The sequence below is a fragment of the Dryobates pubescens genome, chromosome 4 (assembly GCF_014839835.1).
Source record: "Dryobates pubescens isolate bDryPub1 chromosome 4, bDryPub1.pri, whole genome shotgun sequence".
Taxonomy (NCBI): domain Eukaryota; kingdom Metazoa; phylum Chordata; class Aves; order Piciformes; family Picidae; genus Dryobates; species Dryobates pubescens.
In genome coordinates, this window is record NC_071615.1 from 32,924,458 (window position 1) to 32,946,063 (window position 21,606).

The 21,606-nt window shown below is 47.6% G+C and overlaps 1 protein-coding gene across 1 annotated transcript in view; it reads right to left on the reverse strand.

The window, feature by feature from the left end:
• Window positions 1-2,523: 2,523 nt before the first annotated feature.
• Window positions 2,524-21,606, reverse strand: part of ITGA8 (integrin subunit alpha 8) — an 86,657-nt gene continuing 67,574 nt past the window's right edge. The window contains exons 26-30 of the mRNA XM_054161053.1: window positions 18,636-18,761; window positions 15,003-15,116; window positions 9,913-10,014; window positions 4,190-4,312; window positions 2,524-2,798 (exon numbers count right to left, since the gene is read on the reverse strand). Coding sequence (XP_054017028.1) covers window positions 2,712-2,798; window positions 4,190-4,312; window positions 9,913-10,014; window positions 15,003-15,116; window positions 18,636-18,761 — 552 coding nt within the window. The 3' untranslated portion in view covers window positions 2,524-2,711. The remainder of the gene's footprint in view (window positions 2,799-4,189; window positions 4,313-9,912; window positions 10,015-15,002; window positions 15,117-18,635; window positions 18,762-21,606) is intronic.

Sequence of the window (21,606 nt, forward strand, 5' to 3'; positions counted from 1 at the left end):
CCAGGATGCAGCCTCCCCCAGGGGGTAAGCTCTCCCGGCAGGCAGGCAGGCAGAGCCAGCAACCTCCTTCACAAAGCTGTTTGCAATTTGCAGCCAAAGCCATCCACGAACGTGGGACCGAAGGCTGCAGCCCTTGACAGCGGCACGGCTCCAGACCTTTCCACGGGGGAAGTTTAATCTGCAAGGATGTAGAAATACAAAACAAAGCCTTGCTCAAAGTAACTGTTTGTCAGATCATGTGCCTCTGATTTGGTTCCCAGTGACATTACACAGCTGCAGCCAATGGATTCCAGCCAGGCCCAGCAGTCACTGAGGTTCTTTTGGTTTAAATTTAGTATCTGGCCAGGCTTTGCCCAGCATTACAATACAGCAAACTGCTCAGAAGTGGGCCATGGATGTTCCAACTGCAGAGAACTCATTAGGTCACCTAGGCCCATCCTCAGAGCAGCAAAGGATTGGAAACACATTGCAATAAAACCCAAACAGAGCTGTGCTTGGTTTAGGGTTGGGGGGGGGGTTGTTTCTTTTTCTATTGTGTGTTTTTTTTTATTGTTGTTGTAATAATTAATCAGAATATCCAAAAGTTTCAAAAACAACCACAAATGCCAGTGTAAACATGCTTCAGGTATACAGGGAACAGAAAGTATTGCACATACACAAGTCCTGTGTTCAGTATCTCCTCCTGCTGCCCTTCCACCAGCAGGAGGTGTGTGTTTGAGGTGCCTGTCCCAGGCCAGCTGCTCTGGCTGCAGGCACTGCTGCACAATAGTTCCACCAACTGGAAGCTCATGGCCTTCTTCAGGGCAGGGTGGCTTTGCCTGGAATGTATGGAATACAGAGGTGTGCAGATGTGGGACAGGCTTGCTTTGTGGTGGTATTTACCAGATAATCTCTCTAATCTACTAAGGGGCTGGCTCAAACCCATCTGGGAGAAGAGGTCTCTTACTGGTTTTCTACGGGGCACTCTGCACCTGATAAGCTAAAGAATCTCTAAAGGTCTTGCAGTTGTACCTTAGATATGCAGGAGGAAGATGTCTGCTCAGGTTTCTGGGTTTTATGAGTCAGCCTGTGTGCAAGAAATGGTAAAGCTGCAAAACCTCCTCCTGTGGGACTGACAGGAGTCACTGTGTCTCATAGCTAGCCCTGTCCCAAAGGCTTAGGAAGCAAAAGGCACTTATCTGAAAGGAGCCAAGGAGCAGCAGAACGGCTGAGGCCATTTGCCAGCCCAGAAGCTAAGATGGACTGGGAAGAGAAGGAGCTGAGGAGAAGGGCAGGATGGCGCAGTCTGCACAAGAGGGCTGACTCCACATGCAGAGGCAGCACGGGCAGACTCACGCTTCAGGCACATACTGGCACAGCTCTAAGCTTAGAGCTCTTGCTGAGACAGAGGCCATCTGCAGGCAGAAAGGAAAGCAGGAAATCTGTCTTCTTCAGAATGCTCAACCCAGACAAAAATTAAAATCCTAAATGTGCATTTTCCCTCTTTACCTCAAATTATCTTTCCTTCCTCTTGCTCCTGCCTGGCTGGCAGCCTGCTTTCCTGCATCTTCCCAGCAAGGCCTTTTGTCAGAAACAACTGCAGGCAGCCCTGAGCTGCATTGACAGCAGGGCTGTCAAGCACAAAAGAGGGCACAGGTTTCTCCAGGTGGGCAGTGCAGAGTCTGTGGCACAAAGTGACCAGCAGACACATGGGCAGTGGCCACTCCATTTCAGAGGCAATGGAGCAATGGCACAGACTGACCCCAGCCCCAGAGCCCTGAGCCTGCTTAGTGTCACTGCCATGGCTGTGACAGCTTCCATCAGTGTTCCAGAAGGGACAGTCCCCTGTGCCAGCCGTGCAGGGGTCACCCATCAGCAAGGCAAGGGGAGGGGAACTCATCCCCTGCTCCATACCCTGCAGGGATTTAGTTAGCTGGGTGTGACACTGCCAGCTTTGGGCAGAAAGAGCCACAATGTGGAGGTGTTCATCAAGTGTCTCGTGCTCTCCAATGCTGTGTAGATCTCCTGCTCTGCAAACCCCTCCTAGCCATGAAAGCTGTGGTTTGTGTGTACAGTGTAGGCTTACTTCTCTATTTACATGCAAGGTCAGTAAATGATTTCTACTTCTTTTACTTTCTTCTTTCACAATCTAAGTAGAGGGTTATATCAGATACTTATCCTGAAAAGCTGGGAAAATAAATAATTGTGCCCCATCTCAAAAGGTTCTTTATAGACTGCCTTTGTTTTTCAGCAGTACTTTCAGTACTGGTGTATTGCTTGTCTCCCTGAGCCATCATTTCAGAGCAGTTTTTGTCCTTAGGGAGGTGTCAAAGGTACTCTGCATAATGCAGTAGCCTTCAGAAGTTTTCTCCTGGTCCGTCTTCTAGACAACACAGCAAGGCAGGCATCCTCTCCTTGGGAGCTCTGGGCTTGTTCTGGAAGCATCTCAGTATTCCACACACGTTCAAAGCTTCTGCTGAAACCTGGGCTGACTGGGGTGTGGGATGAACGTTCTGTTCAGTGGGGGGGGGTTGTAAGGCAGTGAGGAGCTGCTTGCTTTGGCAAGGATGGCCAGCACGTGGCACCTCCTCAGAACGTTGCATAGATCGGATTATGACACCTTGTCACTTTCAAAGGCACAAAGGAAGACTGGTGGAAGGAGCCCTTCATTTAATCCTTGTGGTGTTTCTACTCTCAGGCAGCATTCTGATGTGAACTGTCACTCTCCTCCTCTATGCATCAGTAGTCTTGTTATTTGTCAGTTGCTCCCTGTCAGCCATGTCATCTGGAGGAGGTCTGGCTCTGTCAAAGAAGCCACACTGCAGGAGACAATCAACAGAAACAAAGGTGTCACAATAAGACAACCACAGGAAGACTCAGCTGCAGTTTGAGTCTTCAGTGATCCTGAAAGTTCAGGCACAATCTAAGGCAATCTGATGGCCTCAGAAGCTTGTGAAGCAGGGAAGCTCTTGTGTAGGTTTTATTTCTGTTCAAATGGTTCTCTATGAAAAAAACCAAGTTTTAGGTGCAAGGCTCTGAGTTTATCTTTGCAGGAGATGCAAAGACAAGGAGATGCAGGTCTGAGTACTGACAGTGCCTGACTAATGAGGAAACAGCTCATTTCAGTGCCACCAAAGCTATTTAGAGTGGCAGGCAATGTGCACAGAACAGTGTTGTGATCCAGGCTCAAGATCACTGAAGATGACATTCCTCTCACCTAACTTTAGCTGCCTGAAAGTTTCCCATTTGCTCAAAAGGTTGAAAGTTATGTAGGCTTCACAAGGGCTCAGTGCCACCAAAATGTCCTTCCTTAAAGTGTCCCATATACTGCAGACAACTTGTTGCTGCTGTGAACATACCATGTGAATCTGGAGAGTCAACACTGGCTGGGCACCTCACTCGGAGCCTCTATCAGCTCAAGGCAGATAAGCAATATCCCAGCTTAAGGCTTTTTCAGTGGGAACTGGGAACATTCATAGATCCACAGATTCATAGGATGTTTTGGGCTGGAAGAGACCTTAAAGATCACCCAGTTCCACATCCCATGCCATGGGCAGGGACACCTCCCACCAGTCCAGCTTGCTCAAGGCCTCATCCAACCCATCCCTGAACACCTCCAGGGAGAGAGCATCCACAACCTCCCTGGGCAACCTGTTGCAGTGCCTCCCCACCACAGCTTCTCCCTAAGAGCTGAAAGCTCCATGGGCTCCCTGTAATGCAGCAGTTTCCAGTGCCTGGTCTTAAAGCTCCTGAAGGGAGTGTGATAACCAACACAGAACCAGCAGACTTTAAACCCAGAAGCTATGACATACAAACACAAAAGGAAATTAACTCCTAAATCTGGGAGTTTTGTTAAATGCTGACAAAAAGTGGAAATTCCTGAGGTGTTCAGAGAAAACAAAGTCAGAGCCACTTCTTTTTGACCCCAAACATCCTGAAAAGGGGATCATAGGTCTTGGGAAACGGAGCCAAGTTCTGCCTGCTCATTTATAACCAGACTTTGCAATAAAGGAGAGCTTTGAAAACAAGTTCCCTGCATAAAGGTCAGTGACATCAGCACAGCAGAGATGCCAGACCAAAAAAGACATATCTGTATTGCTGCTTTTGCTCCAGACTGGTAAAGATCCCAAAATTGCTGCCTCTCCTTTCCTTGTCTGTAAGTGCCTTCCAGGATCTCTCAGGCAACAGCAATAGCAATGGTGCAACCTACCTTCCACAGGGCTAGGGTCAGCATAGCTAATACCAGTAGTCCAAGAAGTATTGCCAGGATTATAACCCACAGAGGGATCACAAAGGAGACATTTGGAGTGGTCCAAACGACAGATGTTCTGATCTGAAATGAAAAGAACACATTCAATGAACAAAAATAGTCAGTAGAACACAGAGTTTACAGACATTCACTTCAGCAGCAATGTGCAGAGTAAATCACACATTGCTTGGGATTCTCCCACCCTGGCTTCATTCCCTCCAAGATTCTTTCCACTTGTCCATGATAATTACTAGAAATGGGGTTCACCCCCCTACAGAAGTCTTGTGTATCAGACACAGGAATCATTCTCACTAAATACAGAGCAGCAAAAACACCCTTCTGTGCAGCTCTGCTCCCCTCTCTGCCAGCTGCAGACTGAGGCTGCCCTGCTCTGAAATAAGGGTCAGCTGAGCTCAGCCCAAGCTCCTCAGTCAAGCCACATCAGATAGCAGCTACACTACTGTTAGTCTGAGTTCTGCTGACACACCAGTACACTTTTCTTCCCTGTGCTTTGAGTTTCAGCTCAGCAGTCCAACACTCCAGCAGAGTGCACTATCCTGGAGGTAAACCCAAAAGCCCAGAGTGATGTCACACTCCTTCACAGCCAAACACAGGCCAGAACCTTCATGGGAATTCAGCACCCAACACTCTCTGCAGTTGTCTAAAGCTCGTAGAAAGCTGCAGGTGTGCACAACATCACTTAGAAAAGGTTTTAATTGCCTTGGCAAACCTCTCTTTAGACCTTCACAGTGACAAAGAGCCATAATAACCCTTCTGTATTTCTCCTTCTGGGGCCATCTACACAAGAAACCTTCTCCCCCTCCTCACTCTCCCTTCTGTTCCTCCTACCAAAGTTGTGCTTGTAAGGCTCCTCGTCTGTCTCATTGAATATTTGCTCTCCCTGCTGCTCCCAAGGGGGAGGGAATGAGTTTGATCTTAGCTCCTCAGCCACAGTCAGCTGATTTCATCAGACTCTCCCCTTTGTTGTTAGCCCAGGAAGTAATTTCTCTCTGGGGTTTTCTGTTGGACCTCCTTCATTTACTCCTACTCTCCCTTAAACAGGGTAAGTATGTGACAGATGGAAGTTATTTTCTTCCTGACAGGATGAAATTGCAAAGCAAACTGATTGTATAAACTCTTAAATTATCTCCCTCTGCAGTGCTCCAGGTACAGCTAGGAAATCTGCTCTTCTGGACTCTTGCTTGGACCTTCTTGGTCTGTGCTCACTGCAAATTCTCTTTCTACTTGGTTTGTTGGGGTTTTTTTTGCTAACAATTCACTGGTTGATACACCTCAAATTGAGCACAATGCTGATTTATTAATCCATAGAACAGCACCCCAAGTTTGCACACAAATCTGTAGTCCATTTCCAAGGTTTCCTTAGGTTTTGGATGAAGCTGGTGGCAGTGGCTGCAGGTGCCCATGTAGCCATTCCATGTCTGCTTCCATGCACCGCTTCTTGCTGTATCTGTCCACTGTGTTTCTTTCCCTCTCAGCCTGTGAAAGCTGTAAGGCAGCCTGGCTCTTCTTGTGATACCTGGAGAGCAGCTATAAGCATGGATACAGATAAGGACACCTAGGTCTTCCTGAGAACACACTACAACCAGCAGTGGTCAGCCTGGCTTATCCTGCACAGGTTCATAACCCCCTCTCCCTCCTGTGCAGGCAGCAGAGTATAGCTTGCAGTGTCCTTTCAGTAGCTCAGCTGGACCCTGGCAGAGACTGACCCATAACCAAGGCTCTGCAATCATATAGAAGTGCTGAGCTCCATCTTTATAATCCTGATATGATCAGCAGCAAGCAAGCACACAGCAGAAATCAGGACTACCCTGTATGGAGCAGATGCAAGGCTGCTGCCTCTCCTCCTGCAGCAGGAGTGGGCTCAGTGGCCAATAAGTATTTGCTGTTAAAACCTTAAAGCCACCTGGTTGCACCCACACCCTTTCCTCAGGAATCCTCCTTTCTCTTTGGTTTTGGAAAGTGAGGGAAGGGCAGTGTTAGGTGCTTGTGACTGACTTCCTGAGCAGCCTCACTCCTGCCTGCATCCTGCTCCTGTTCAGTAGGGTCTAACCCCCCTGGGCCACCCCATTAATACCCTACACAAAGACCTGCAGGAATTGGGGAACAGTTTGACACTGCAAGCCCTGGACAACCACAGAGCTGAGGCAGAAGCTGGAGGGGAAAAATGAATCAAAGCATCCTACGGTTTTGCTTGCCTTGTTCCACCATTCCCACAGCAGACAGAGCCTCCTCCACCCCATGCTGTCCACAGCAGCTTTCCACATGACTCTGATTTAAGGCAAGTTTGCATTGTTCAGCTTGGATTTCTGATCTGCTCCATCTGGCAGGTTTAGTGCTGTAGGATCACAGCCAGGGAATGTTTTGGGCAGGATTTATCTGTTTTCATCTGAGGTGGCCAATATGATGAAGAAGTGGAATTCTTAACACAAGTGTTGCATGTTGGCACTGTAGCTCAGATGTGTGGTGGCTTTTCTCCCTGTTTATGACTAGAAGACTTTCTTTTACTGCAGCTGGGAACAATGGTTGCTTCTCTGCCAGGCTGGTGAAAAGCATACCTCAGACTGGAGAGGAGCCCTCTGACAGCCTCCCCACTACAGCTCCCCAAAGGGAGGGTGCAGCCAGGTGGGGGTTGGTCTCTTCTCCCTGAGAACAAAAGATAGGAGGAGAGGAGATGGCCTCAAGTTGCCTCAGGGGAGGTTTAGGTTGGACATGAGAAGAAACTTCTTGCCTGAAAGGGTTCTCAAAGCTTGGCACAGGCTGCCCAGGAAGGTGGTTGAATCCCCATCCCTGGAAGTGTTTCCAAGAGACAGAGATAGGGTGCTGAGGGCCACCGTTTAGCCCCAGGTTCTGTCTTCCTCCCACTGCCCTTCACATCTTTATCAACATGAATGAGGGCACCTCTCAGGCTCCTCTGCTCCAAGCTAAAGAGCCCCAGCTCCCTCAGCCTGTCCTCAGCAAGGAGATGTTCCACTGCCTTCAGCATCTTGCGGCTCTGTGCTGGACTCTCTCAAGAAATTCAACCTAGTACTTGAAGAAACAGCAGCTAAGTTGTTCATTATCCCAGTGGTACCACTTCTACTGCCCATGATGGCCACTGTGATACAGAGATTGAGAAACAGGAGCTCTTCTGTGCTCCTGCATGTTCCCATCCAGCCTCAGCTGCATGATGTTCTTGTATGCTCTGAAAAGCTGCTCAAAATAGAATGCAAAAGCTTGGAGCCATATGAATATTGACATTCATGGCAACAGTTTACAGCTGTTCGTGCAAATATGTTTCATAAGGAATAGAAGCACATTGAAAATGAATGCACTGTAACTGCTAAAAAAAGAAGGGACCCTAAAGATCATCTACTCAAACCTCCCCTCCATGGCCAGGGACACCTCTCAACTAGACTCAGCTGCTCAGGTACCTGAAGGAGCTACAAGAAGGCTGCAGGGACAGGATGAGGGGTGATGGTTTGAAATGAGAGCAGAGCAGACTTAGATTGGATGTGAGGAACAAGTTCTGCACCATGAGGGTGATTGAGCACTGGAATTGGTTGCCAGAGAGGTGGTCGAGGCACCATCCCTGGAGATTTTCCAGGTGAGGCTTGACAGGGCTCTGGATAACCTGATCTAGTTGAGGATGCCCCTGCTGACTGCAGGGGGAGGTTGGGCTAGATGAGCTTTAGAGGTCCCTTTCAACCTGGGTGATTCTATGATCTACAACTGGAAGGCAGCACTGTATGGGTTAAATGAAGGACAGATGCTCTGTTCTCTTAGCTCATATTATCCTCACTACATAAAGTGTTAGCTGATTATTACATCTATATTGCTGATCATTAAAACATTAGCATCTTTCTTCTACTTCCCCCTTGCATTGTCTGGAAGAAAACCACCAACTTTGCAACAAATCTCTGGGAACTTTGAGGACACAAGCAGGGACCTCTTTCAGAAGGAGCAACAACACTAGGCATTGCCCAACTTCAAGCAGATATTTCTGCTAGCAAGCAGAACATCAAAAGAGCTTGTGCATAGAACACAGCAAGCTGGAGAGCTAGCTGGCAAACCTCCACTGGCATGTCTAGATATGAAGCAACATAAAAGCACTGCCATTTCTCAGCATTTTACAGTTACCATTACAGGCATGTTGCTGTAAATCATCTGCAGCATTATCCTGGCTGGATTAAGAGAAGAAAATGCTTATCTGATCCCTGGGCAGCTCATCTGACACTTGTTGAGAACAGCAGGCTCTCACCTGGGCTAGAGCTCTTCAGGCCAGATGAAGGCCCCAGCCGCAGCAGAGCTCTGCGCAACATGTGCCTGTGCTGTGGAACACGTGCTGCAGGCAAATCCAAAGAGCCTGAGTGGATCTGTCAGCTTGGAGCCTTTGAACCTCTCTGGATGAGTTCTGCACTAAGCATTGAATCTCTCTGGTGAAAGCATGGCTCTCCTGATGGTAAAGCTTGGAGTCACTGAGAACAGAGCAGCAGGATTCCATGGTGCATCTTCCCAGAGCAAGTATCAACCAACCTTTCAAGCTGTGCTGGCTCAGAACAAAGCTTTACAGTTTGTATGCTCTCAAAGGAAGCTGTGAGGTGTATTAGTACACTGGCTTGCCACCTAAGAACATGTTCTGTTCCCTATCACTGCATCGCACCAGGCTGCTGCGATGTATTTGCACCACCACTGAACCTGGAGTCGTTTGTGCTGACCTTGCCTTTGAGAAGGAGGATTAGGAATGAGAAATCTTTATAAAGGGAACCCTAAGCCTTCACATTTCAGGTTACTCTTACCCTTGCATCAAAGTTTGCACTCGTATTTGTCAGCAATGACAAAACAGAGAGAATTTTAGCCATGGGTTTGACCCCACAAGAGGCAAATTCCTTGAACTGCTCCCCAGGCTCTGTGCTTTGGCACCAGCAAACAATGAACTCAAACCTATGCCTCTAAGATTCTTTTTTCATCTAATAAGCCAGGGCCATACTAATCTTGCTTTTCAAACAAGGCAAGTATTTTTTTGCCTGTCTGTCTAGCTATGTATCTAATCTATCTATTTATCTATCCATCTCTGTCTTTAACTGTCCCTCCCCCTCCATCCATCCATCCACCCACCCCACTGTAGGGGTTCCCAGGCAATTTCATCCCTTGCCCTTGGTGTGCTCTGAGGTGTAAGCCCCAGAGAGGCAAGCAGACCTCGCTGTAAATCAGGGTCTCAAAGGAGCTGAATGCAGGTAAGAATGGAGCTGCCAGGGAGAGCCTACAAACTCCTGTGAGAGAGCTGCTGCCTGGCAGCAGAGCCAGCTTTCTAAACCTGGCAGAAACACAGGTTTGGATTTTGCAAAAGAACTTCCTCCAGATATTTCTCGACCCCAATCAAGGTAATTTGACACTTGCTTTCACAGCTCTGTTGTTTTCTCCTGGGTGGAAAAATCCATCCTGATTACATTGAAGCAGGTTGCACACTAATGCAGCAAGAAATGATTCCAAAATTACTATCATGTATCAGCAACTTCCACAGAAAGCAACAGAAGTATATCTTTGAGGCATTGTATCAGGAATTTACACTAGAAACACAGGAAAGCTTGATCTCAACCTTTGAATCCATAAAAACCTCCCCCAGATGGGAGCAGAATGACCAAATCCACGAGCTGCACACTGAGCTATCATTTTCAGCTACTCACGGCTATGCTTCCCTCGGGGAGCTGAGCTGGTTGCACTTTGTATGGCATGCTCTGAACTTGGAAGGACACATTGGAAGAAAGAGTGTAGAGATCATTCTTTCTCTGCAAGGACAAAAAGGAAAGAAATGATTAAGAGCCATGTTTATGCTTACAAGCATTATGAGAAATAAGCAGAAGCAGCTGCTTTCCTGAGGAAAAGGTGAAGGGTGGAGACTCCCCGGGAGCCGCACATGTCCATGGACCTGATGGAGTAGGTCCAGATGAGGGACATGAAGATGATCAGGCACCTGGAGCACCTTGCAAGAACAATGGGCCAGATTCCCTTGGGTCTCCCTCTGATGACTCAGCAGTACCAGGGTTAGACAAATGGGACACAAGAGAGCCCTCACAACACACAACCCAACCATGTGAGGTTGCTACTCCTTTGCATCAATCAGGGCATCATTTGCTCCATCAGCAAATCTGAATCCCAAAGTCAGCTCGAGCAGAGGGTTCACATTTACAGCCAGGCTTTGAAGTTCATCCAGCAAAGCCTGTGACTCCTCTTGGTCTTTGCACAATGCCTGTGTCCATCTTTGTTGACTGGTTGGGAAACTTGGGCTGCTGTATTTACCCAAACACATCCAACCGTTGCATGTCACTTAACTCTTACTTGTGGTGGGAGTTTTGGCCTTTAAGATTACAGATTACAACTGTCCAGAGGCAGAAGGGTCAGCTGTTGTCAGTTAAACTAAATGGAAGAGGAAGGAGTGGCTCAATCCATGACTGATCTTTCCTGGCAACAAACCAGACATGCAGATCCGTAAAACTTCCCTGACAAATCCAGATCATTTCACCCTAGCGTTAATCAGCCACTTCCAGGCAAACTCTCAGGTCTGCAGGAGCACATGGATGAGAAGAAAATGCATGCTGAGGGCGTGTTCTCAGCCCCAGGAAACACAAACAGATCATCAGAGCTTCACTTCGATTGGAGCCCAGCTGAGGACTGTTGTGCCTCACCCAGCCCCTGCTTGCTCCGCCTGGGAAAGCTCTGTACCTTCACTGCCTCTGCAAAGGGGCCGGGGAGGCTGCTGCAGGCACGGCAGCTTTGCCTCCAAGTTTCCTCGTGAAACCATGATGTGGAGTCAGTCTGGCCCCTGCAGAGTCCTTCCAGGTTCAGAATCACCACATCCCCAACACAAGAGAGGCATGGATCTGTTGGAGCTGGGCAGAGGAGGCCAAAAGATAATCAGGGGCATAGACACCAATGAGGACAGGCTGAAGGAATGGGGGCTGTACAGCCTGGAGAAAAGAAGGCTGCAGGGAGACCTTAGAACTACATTTCAGTATCTGAAAGGGACCTCCAGAAAGGCTGGGGAGGGACTGATTAGAAGGGCTTGGAGTGCTGAAGGGCAATGGTTTGGAAATGGAGCAGGGCAGGTTTAGGTTGGATGTCAGGAGGATGTTCTGCACAATGAGGGTGGGGAGACATTGGAACAGGTTGCCCAGGGATGTGGTGGAGGCCCTGGGCAGCCTGATCTCATTGGAGGTGTCCCTGCTGAGTGCAGGGAGGTTGGACAAAAGGACCTTTGAGGGTCCCTTCCAACCCAAAGCAACTTCTGACTGAATCCTGATTGTTTAGGCTAATCCTCAGTCTGATCTGGTGATTCCAACCTAGCTAACAGCAGTTGTACTTCAGTTTACTTCAAGAATAACCTTGGGAACCAGAAGTTCACAGGGTTACTAAAAGCAGACTATGCCAGTTTTAGGAAACTTTTTATGCTCTACAGTCTTAATGGTGATGGCTCTGTAACTGCTAATTTTAAAAGGGGCTGTCTAAAAGGTAACTCTTGTGAGGTGAGTGGGAGGAAGGCAGCCAGATCCCACCACGTTATTTTCTCTCTCCACATACCTAATTTTGCATGTGAATCTTCCTTGACACAAATGGGAGGATGCAACTGTTCTCTGGCAGTTACTTTTTCTTACTGTTGCTTTAAGTGGGAGTTTCTGAGCCTTTACAAGGCTTGCAAGTTACTAACTGAAGGAAACAGAAATGTTTCCTAAGGATACAAAGAAAAGGTTGATCACAGCCCATAAAAAACAACTTGTTTGATAGCAGTGAAGGGAGCAAAAGTAGGAGTGTTTGCCATGAGGTCTCTGCTCCCAGGGAGTCCAGAGGATGCTCATCCCTGCCCCAGCCCACAGGCTGCTGTAAGGTTCCATCTCTGCCTTGAGCTCACTGAGCATACAGCAAGTGTGATTAAGGACAAAGGAGGAGCAACTGCAGCTTTGGCACTGCCTGGGGTATCTGCACACCCCTGTGTCCCCAGGCACAGCTTTGACCCTTCTCCATCACCTAGATCAGAAGGAGGGTAGAGGAAGTGTTTGAAATCGGCTGGATAAAGCACCCTCTAAAGACATCTCTCTGCCCTGTCACTGGCCACAGAGCTAGGCAGCAGCTTTGGCACCTAACTTGGAGCTGACTAAAGTTAGGAAAGAGAAGTCCCATTGCTCCAGCATTAACAAGGCACTCACCCTCATGCAGCAACCCCTGTTCTGACCTGAGCTTCTGTTCTAGAAAAGGATTCTGTCATGATTCAGTCTCTCAGAAAAGCAGATTTCATGTCTTCTGCAGCTAGTTTGTTCCAACTGTTCCACGTCCTCCGTCACAACCAAAACTCCCTCTCTGTTTCTCATTAAATTTGTTTAGCTTTAATCTCTTGCAGTTATTTTTTGTTACATACTAAACTGGACTTAGAAAAAAGTTTTATGAGGCTAATTCCCACTGAAATAGCTGTAAATAGCCTAGAAAACTGGCATCCAAGGGTCTGAGCAAGGGCTTTAATTTCTGTGTTTGTTTTTTTCTCACAAGACCTTGGGTTTGGCCCTTACAGAGTTAATCAGATTTCACCAGAAACATGATGAACAGAAAGAGTTGATTGGATCCAGACTATGCCAGGCCCAGGAAGGCAGGGAGCTGAGTTTGTCTCTGGCTTGGTGGAGATGATGTGGAAAGCTTCACAGATTGCATCGGGTTGGAAGGGACCCTCAAAGGTCATCTCATCCAACCCCCTGTGATACTGCTGGCACACTGCAGTGGCCAAAGCTGCCACAGATCCTGCCAGCCAAGGATAAAATCCCTGCCTGTCTCTGTGGTAGAGCAGTGAACCAGGGCAGTCAAGCTCTTGAGCAGCGACTAGGCAGCATGTGAGCATCCATCTCTGGCTGCAATTAGGAACAACTGCAATAAAATTCCCATCATATTTTCCTATGTATCCATGGTTTTTCCTGTCAGTGCAGAGATCTTTGCACACTGGCACTTTCTATGCCAAAGTCTGTAAGAATTTTCTGCAAAAGCTTACAGCAGAAAGTGCCCATCCCAGACACCCAGATTTAGGAGGACAGACAGACTTTGAAGCTGTCAGGGTTTGGTCAGTTTGGAGCAGAGCCTGCCCCAGCAGCTGGCTCAGTGGGCAAAGCTAAATGAAGTTCAGCCAGGTCAGCCCTTCCAACACACCTGCTAATGATGCCTCCTCTGAAAAAGCACTGTGGGGAACTGAAGAAGGGATGTGGCACCTTCTTGGGCCTGACTGTGCTGCCAGATCAGGGATTCATTCACCTGGAAGGTGGTCAGGCATTGGAATGGGCTGCCCAGGGAGGTGGTTGATACACCAACCCTGGATGTGTTCTGCTCCAGCTTGCACCCATTGCCCCTTGTCCTATCATTGGACATTCCTGAGCAGAGCCTGGCTCCATCCTCCTGACAGTGCCCTGCACATCTTTATCAACATGCCCATGAGATAATTGAGTTTTCAATTTGCAGTCAAGCTAAGAGGGGCAGCAACAAAACCTCCACTCTGGACTTCCAGAGGGTGGACTTCAGGTTACTCAAGGAACTAATTCAGAAGGTACCTTGGGAAACAGCCCCTAAAAACAAAGGTGTCCAGGAGGGCTGGAGCTACTTCAAGGAAGAACTCTTGAAGGCGCAGGAACAGGCTGTGCCAATGGGCCAGAAGATGAGCTGCCAGGGCAGATGGCCAGCCTGGATGGGCAATGAGCTTCTAAAAGAACTAAGGGAAAAAAAGAGGGTGTACCATCTCTGGAAGGAAGGTGAGGAAACCCATGGAATGTTTAAGGATGTTGCTAGGTCATGAAGGAAAAAAATTAGAGAGGCAAAAGCCCATTTAGAGCTTAGACTGGCCTCTGCTGTGAAGGACAACAAAAAATCCTTCTACAAATATATTAATGGCAAGAGGAGAGGCAAGGACAACCTCCCCTCCCTGGTGGACACAGAGGGTAATATTGTAACTAAAGATGAGGAAAAGGCAGAGGTACTTAACACCTTCTTTGCCTCAATTTTCAATAGCAGGATAGGTTGTCTACAGGACAACTGGCCTCCTGAGCTGGCAGATGGAGTCAGGGAGCAGTATAGTTCCCCTGTGATCCAGGAGGGGGTAGTTAGAGACCTGCTTAGCCACTTGGATCCCCACAAGTCCATGGGGCTGGATGGGATCCATCCTAGGGTGCTGAGAGAGCTGGCAGATGAGCTGGCCATCCACTCTCCATCATTTTTCAGCAGTCCTGGCTCACCAGAGAGGTCCCAGAAGACCAGAAGATGGCCAATGTGATGCCCATCCACAAGAAGGGCTGGAAGGAGGAGCCAGGGAATTACAGACCTGTCAGCCTGACCTCAGTGTCAGGCAAGATTATGGAACAGGTCATCTTGAGTGCAATCACACAGCACTTACAGGATGGCCAAGGGATCAGGCCCAGCCAGCATGGATTCAGGAAGGGCAGGTCCTGCCTGACCAACCTGATCCCATTCTACTGCATCATGACTTGAGGGCACCCCTCAAGCTCCTCTGCTCCAAGGTAAAGAGCCTCAGCTCCCTCAGCCTGTCTTCACAGGTATGTTCCACTGCCTTCAGCATCTTTGTACCTCTGCATTGGACTCTCTCAAGCAGTTCCCCGAGGTCCTTCTTGAACTGAGGGACCCAGAAATGGACACAACATTGCAGATGCCACCTCACCAGGGCAGAGTAGAGGGACAGGAGAACTTGTGCACAGGAAGAGGTTTTTTGTGTGCAGAAAGAGCTTTTTGTGTGCATTACCTCCAGGAAAGTTGGGGCCCATAGCCGGGACCTGATTTTGAGCGCTGCACTCTTCCCTCTTTCCAGCTGTCCCACGGTGCAGGAGATCTGGAGGCACTTCACATTGGTACAGTTCTGTGTGTGAAATAGAGGGAAACCACATCTGTGCTTTAAAAAACACACACGATCATTTTCAAATGCTCTCAGCAAAACAAATCAATTTCCCTTCAAGAGCTAAGTAGTCTGGAATTGGTGATTTCAACTCATGCACACAAGAGAGGCTCTGCAGTCCTCACAGTGACACCTGGAGTAAGGGGGAGACTCTTTTTGCACCACCAATTAATACAAACACCTACCTGTGGTCATGAAAGTAAAAGTAATCCTTTTCAACTATACCTGCTCTGAAGAGCTCTTAAAATGCCCAGGTACTCCTCAGTCCTTTGCAGCACATACTTTGTCTTTATCTAGCAGTCACTTTGTGATTTCAACACATTTTGCTGCTGTTCCCCATGCCTGAATCTTTATTTATGTTCCTAAATCTTTCCCCTCTTCTGCCTTTCCTGGTTTCCTTCCTGATGTTTACATGATAGCAGCCAGAATATTTGCTGAGATACATTACTTGCTGTACTTGAAACTCCTTGGCCATAAAATGATCCTGATGAGCAGCGATCCTGGCTCTCACACAGGGCTGAAGACAAAAGCCAAGCAATGCAACTCAAAACCATCTAAAGGCTGCCAGAAGCATGCCACAGAAATGGTTAGAAGCTGCCTGGAAGCCACTGAAGGCAACAAGCAGAGCCTCATGGGGTAACCACAGAAATGATGTGGTTGGTTCAGATGCAGGAAGGAAGAAAGATCTAATAGAAAGCCATTTAAAAGTGTGTGTAAAAACTGTAGGAGTTTCTGTACATGAATGAGTTTTACCTGGACAGTCTGGGGTCCCCTCAGGAGCAAGTCTGAGGTTTAACTGATTCCTATTTCTTAACCAAGTACAGAATCCCTCCCTTGCAGATGCTTTGTTAACACTGGTGGCAGAAGGTCCTGTGGCTCCAAAAGCAGAGCCAGGTTTTCACAAGCACATTCCCCCAGCCGAGAGAGGATGGTTGCACTACACAACATGAGATGAAACACCCTTCAGGGGGGATTGGACAGGGTGGCCTTTGGGAATCTCTTCCAATCCAAAGCAATCTCTGAATCTTGAAGGTCCTTTCCAAACCAAAATGTTCTATGAAAGAATCCTAAGTTTCAGCTGTCCTGCTTCCCTGTGCAGTCTCAAAGGCCAGGACAAAGCTAGGGAAGGATGCTCAGCTTGCCCAGGGATGTGGTTAAGGCCCCATTCCTGGAGACATTAAAGCTTAGACTCAGTGTGGACCTGGGCAGCTTGATGGAATGGAATGGAATGGACCTTCGAGATCATTGTGTCCAACCTATCATCCAACACCATCTAATCAACTAAACCATGGCATCAAGCACCCCATCAAGTCTCCTCCTAAACACCTCCAGTGATGGCGACTCCACCACCTCCCCAGGCAGCACATTCCAATGGGCAATCACTCTCTATGAAGAACTTCTTCCTAACCTCCAGCCTAAACCTCCCCTGGTGCAGCTTGAGACTGTGTCCTCTTGTTCCGGTGCTGGTTGCCTGGGAGAAAAGACCAGCCCCTGCCTGTGTTTGGAGATGTCCCTGCTAACTGCAGGGGGATTGGACAAAATGAGCATTGAGAGTCCCTTCATACCCAATGCAATTTGTGACTCTGTGAACGCTGAATCTTCACAGGCAGCTTCCTCCACACACCTCTGCCTGCTCACAAATTCAGCAGAAGCACTCTGCTTAGCCACTGCCTGAACAGGAAACTGCAAACCCTGGAACTTGCAGCTACAAACCCTTTTTTTTGGTTTGTTTGGTTTTTTGACAGGAATATTTCAAGCTATCTGTTTATTTGGCATTTTGCATTTAAACATCCTCCAAGCAGATTGATTTATCTTGCAGGAAGGGAGAGCGCTGTTTTCGTTAATCCGTGTGGTCAAAACTACAGATCAACAAAACAAATAATTAGCATGAAGAAAGAAAAGAAAGAAAAAGGAAAAGGCTACTTTTGGCTGAGATTCTAGGAGTTGAACACATATTTCTGTTTTTCTTAGCCATGCAGTTAGCCTATGCTCCCTTTCAGGACACTGTAACACTAGAAGTGATGGAGGAGAACCCAAATGTTTAACAAACACTATAAACAGATGAAGATGTTCTCAGAACGTTTCTCCTCTCTGGGAAAGTCTTTGATGAAAAGGAAAGTAATTCAACTCTGCCATGTGGATGCTGGAACACTGCAACAGGCTGCCCATGGAGGGAGTTGAGGCCTCATGCCTGGAGCTATTCAAGGTGAGGCTGGAGAAGGCTCTGAGCAAGCTGCTCAAATGGAGGATGACCATGCTGAGTGCAGGGGGGTTGGACTGGATGAGCTTTGGAGGTCCCTTCCAACCCAAACCATTCTAGGATTTCATGATTCTGTAGCATTGACTGGTGTGTGTCTTCCAAAGCCCAGACATCCTTCCTTCAGCCCCAGTGGAATCAGGTTCCTCCCAGGGTATTAGGCTGATGAAAGAATTAGAAGAATGAGCAGGGATTCCTTTTTAAGATGGGTTCACCTGTGGCTATGTCCTTAACAACACCATGGGGTTCATTACCTTCAGAATCTGTCTTCCTGTTACCAAAATGGCCAAGCTAACTTTCAGAAGCAGCATCATTACTCTATTACTCCAAAACACAGAGGTCTGTAAGGTTCTTTTATTCCTCCCAAATCCCAGGGATATCAAGGAATTCAATCATGAACTGGCAGTGGACAACTTAGCAAGAAGATGGGCAGTATGAAAGGAACTCTGGCCAAAGTGCATAAAAATGGGCAGAAAGCTCTGCCTGCATCTCCCATCACTGAGCTGGAGGTCACCCAGACTGAGCAGGGCCTCTGGGCACAGGAAGCTGGCACCTACAGAGCTGAAGATGGGGCACTGGATGCAGGGATGGAAAAACTCCAATGCTCTGAAAATGCAGCTGAGTCCAAAACTCAGGTAACCAGACTGACTGCCCAGAACTGTTTCCTGGGAGAGGGAACTTTGCTCTCGTTTCAGGACTGCCCAGAGGGTTAAAAATGCAGTGCCCTGTCCCATCTCCTTGTTTGGGAGGCTGCAAAGGAATGCATATGGCAGTTCTTCCTGGGGACAGCAAACACACTCCCAAGTATCTGTACATCAGAACTGGTACTTTAGAGGAAAGTGTTCATTTGAAGTGTGAGCTACTCCTTAAGGAAGAGTCAGGATGCTGGCAGCTAAGTTAGGAAGGAGAGGCCTGCCTTTCAGAAGTCAGAACCTGAAATGTAGCTGATGGAAGAGGAGCCCATTCCCTAAAGCTGTGCTGAAACTCCCTGTGCTAAGGGTGCCACAGCAGGAGCACAGAGGCCTGTCTGCAAACAGCCAGGAATCTGGTCTTTCATGCAGAAATCTGCCACACAAAAGCACTCCCTTGTGTCATGGTGAGATGTAATGTTACTTTCAGCTGAGATGTTAAAAATGCCTTGGTCTGTAAATAAACTGCAGCCAGACTGACAGCCACCACCGCACACCCCACACACGGCCCCAGGGTCTAGTTCTCAGACAGCTCACCAGGATTTTTGCAGAGTTCCTCCTGTGTGCTTCTGTCACTGCCACATCCCTTCTCCTGATGTCATGGGAAAGGGTGGAATTATACAAAAAAGCAGCCAGCTCAGGAGTGTCTTGTGGAACAGCAAACTGCAAAGAGAAGAAACAAGAATGGCAATAACATCCCCACAAGCTGACTCCAGCAGAGCTGTTCCTCTCGCAGAGGTCTGCTGGGGGAACACTGCTTTTCCACTTCACCAGCACAGCCATCAGAATGTGCTGGCCTCAGCCAGGTGGAGAATGAACGACAGCACAGCACGACATTGACCACTTATAGCAGCTACACTTTTTACTGGTGTCACTTTCATTGCTCTACTTCATTTTGTGAGGCTAGGTGCTGATCTCTGTTGCAGGATAAATTCAAAGCTGCTGCATGGAAATCTGATCCTGAGTTCAGAGCAGAATCTGCATATTAAGATCCGATGATTTTACCAGCTTCAGAAAGCAAAAGGAAGAAGAAAGGAAATCTGAATTCTAGCAACACAACTTGTGCTCATTATCTGTCACAGATTTCTTTTGGTAACAACTCAGCTTTGTCTAAAGCAACAGTTTGCTCTGAAGATGCAGGATTCTCTCCAGCTTTATCTTCACAGCTTTTTCCTCTCTGGTGAAAACCTGTTTGTATGGTTGGCAGCTTGTCTTTACTTTCTATACAGGGCATTTATGGCTTCTTCCAAGAAGACTCAGAGAACACCTGGGAACCCAAACAGATCAATGCTCTTTCTTGACAATCCAAGCATGTAAAACCACAATCAAAGATACGTGGAAGCCTGCAGCAAGACCTCAGCAGGAACTCACCTAGACACAGCCAAGAGTATTCTTTAGGGGCCTCAAACTGCAAAGAGCTGCATCAGATCCATTTTATCATCTCCTTTTAAACTCTGAACACAAAACACCTTAAACTCCTAAAGAAAATGTTTACAACTGCTAGCAAAGCTGCAGCACTACAGGGAAGAGAACTGCTACACACTCACAAACCCTTCCACATCCTAATGCTGTGATCTGTACAATTTCTGATTCTCATAATCTGATTAAAATAATCAGGCTGAAGAAGGAACTGTATCAACACTGTCTGAGATCTTCAGTCAAAAGCATCCCACAAAGTAGAAAACACTACAAGTTATTAAGTGATGAAAACCCTTCCAGCAAAAGTAAGAATCCTTTTTTGGGGGCCTGTTGCTTGATGAGGTTAACATTGTCTTTTTGCAGCAAGGCAACACTTTAAGTAGCCAGTAAATCTCTCCCTCCTAATGTGCTAACAGCTGGAGACTCTCCTTCCAGGGCTCTTTCACCAGGCTTCTTTTATGATGACAAATGAGAAGAACCACACTACAATGACATGCCTCTGAAGCCCTCAGTCTGTGCTGACAACTGATGCACATGGAGATCCATGGGAATGCAAGACGATTTCTATCTTTACTTGGTTCTTTTCCATAGATCCCAGAGTGTCAGCATCTTCAGCAGTGAGCAGTTACAGCAAAGGTCCAAACCCAGTGTACTGTGATTGAGAGAAAACATACATGTGTCCTGCAACAAGTCAGAAGCAGAATCCCTCCAGTGGCCTGGATGTTCAGGGTAAAGATGTTTGTATATCCTTCTTGAGCCAGCCACAAGGAATTGTACAGCTCTGTCTCTGCAGCCACACATTGAGCACACCACACCTTATTTTAAATGGATGCTCACTCCCTCCCTTTGACTGCAGCTGTCTCCATTGCAGAAACCTATACTGCTGCCTTCTCAGCCTTGGCACCTTGGGAACATCTCCAGTTCTTCACTTCTCATTTCAAAACCTGCTTTATCTTCCCTCTTCTCCCAGTCAGCAATTCTGGAAGACGCCTCTGTGTAAAGGCTATCACACAAGAGCTGTCAGTGGTATTATTTTGTCTGCAGACCAGGACTTGGATACAGCAATAGTGGCTCTGCAACATGAGGAGACACTGCCCCTAGAAGGGGTTAGCTCCTACAGTCACCTCAGTGAATGCACCTCACCCATCTGGTGGATTTTCGCTGCTCTGTCACCACTTTCCCTCCAGATGCCCCACTCATGGTACCACAGAGCTCAGCTACTGAGAACATTCCCTGTGTGATCCCCTGTACCGTCCACTACTTCCAAACCACTGCCTATACTCCTGGTATTTATTGGCACAGGCTCCATGAAACCACTTTTTGCCATCAATCTAGCAAAAAAACCACCCAGCTGACCAGGAATAGTAGTAGCTCATGCCAGAAGTCCATCTAGCTGAGCCCTCTTCTGAGCTGCCAAGGTCTCTTCCAACCTGGTTTATTCTATTCTATTCTATCTGTGGAAGGAGGCTGAGGACACTGCTTGCATCCACAGCACCCTCTCCTAATAATTTGCAGCTTCCAAATATCTTCAACTCAGCAGCTTCCTGACCTGCATGAAGTTTTTGTTCATTTATTAACCTTCACTGGACTTCTCTTTTGCAGATTTGTCCAATTTCCTCTTCAAACCATGTAAACTTTTAACCCTGACTACTTCCTTTGGCAACAAGTTGCAGACATTTAATACCTGCCACCACGAACCACCACTTCCTTCTGCTTGTTTTGAATCTGGCTCTAACAGGCTTCATCTGATACTCCAGTTCCTGTGCAGTGACACATGGCATTCCAGTGCAGGAACAACAGGGAGCAGTCCCCACCCACACTCTTCCCATCACTTCTGGTCTTGGGAGATCATGTTTGTGCACAGTTGCCTCCTTCACAGGTTGAAGCATCCCAGTGCGCTAGGGAATTTGTTCCACATCTTTGATCAGTGCTTTTGCTCCTCTTAACTCCTAACTCTGTTGTCCTTCCACATCCCTCACTGCCTTCAGAGAAAGATGGTACAAAACAGGAAAGACCCTAAATAAGTCTTCCCATGATTGATTGATCTTTGTGGAAGAAACAACAAAGCACAAAGGAAACTCTTCTAGAG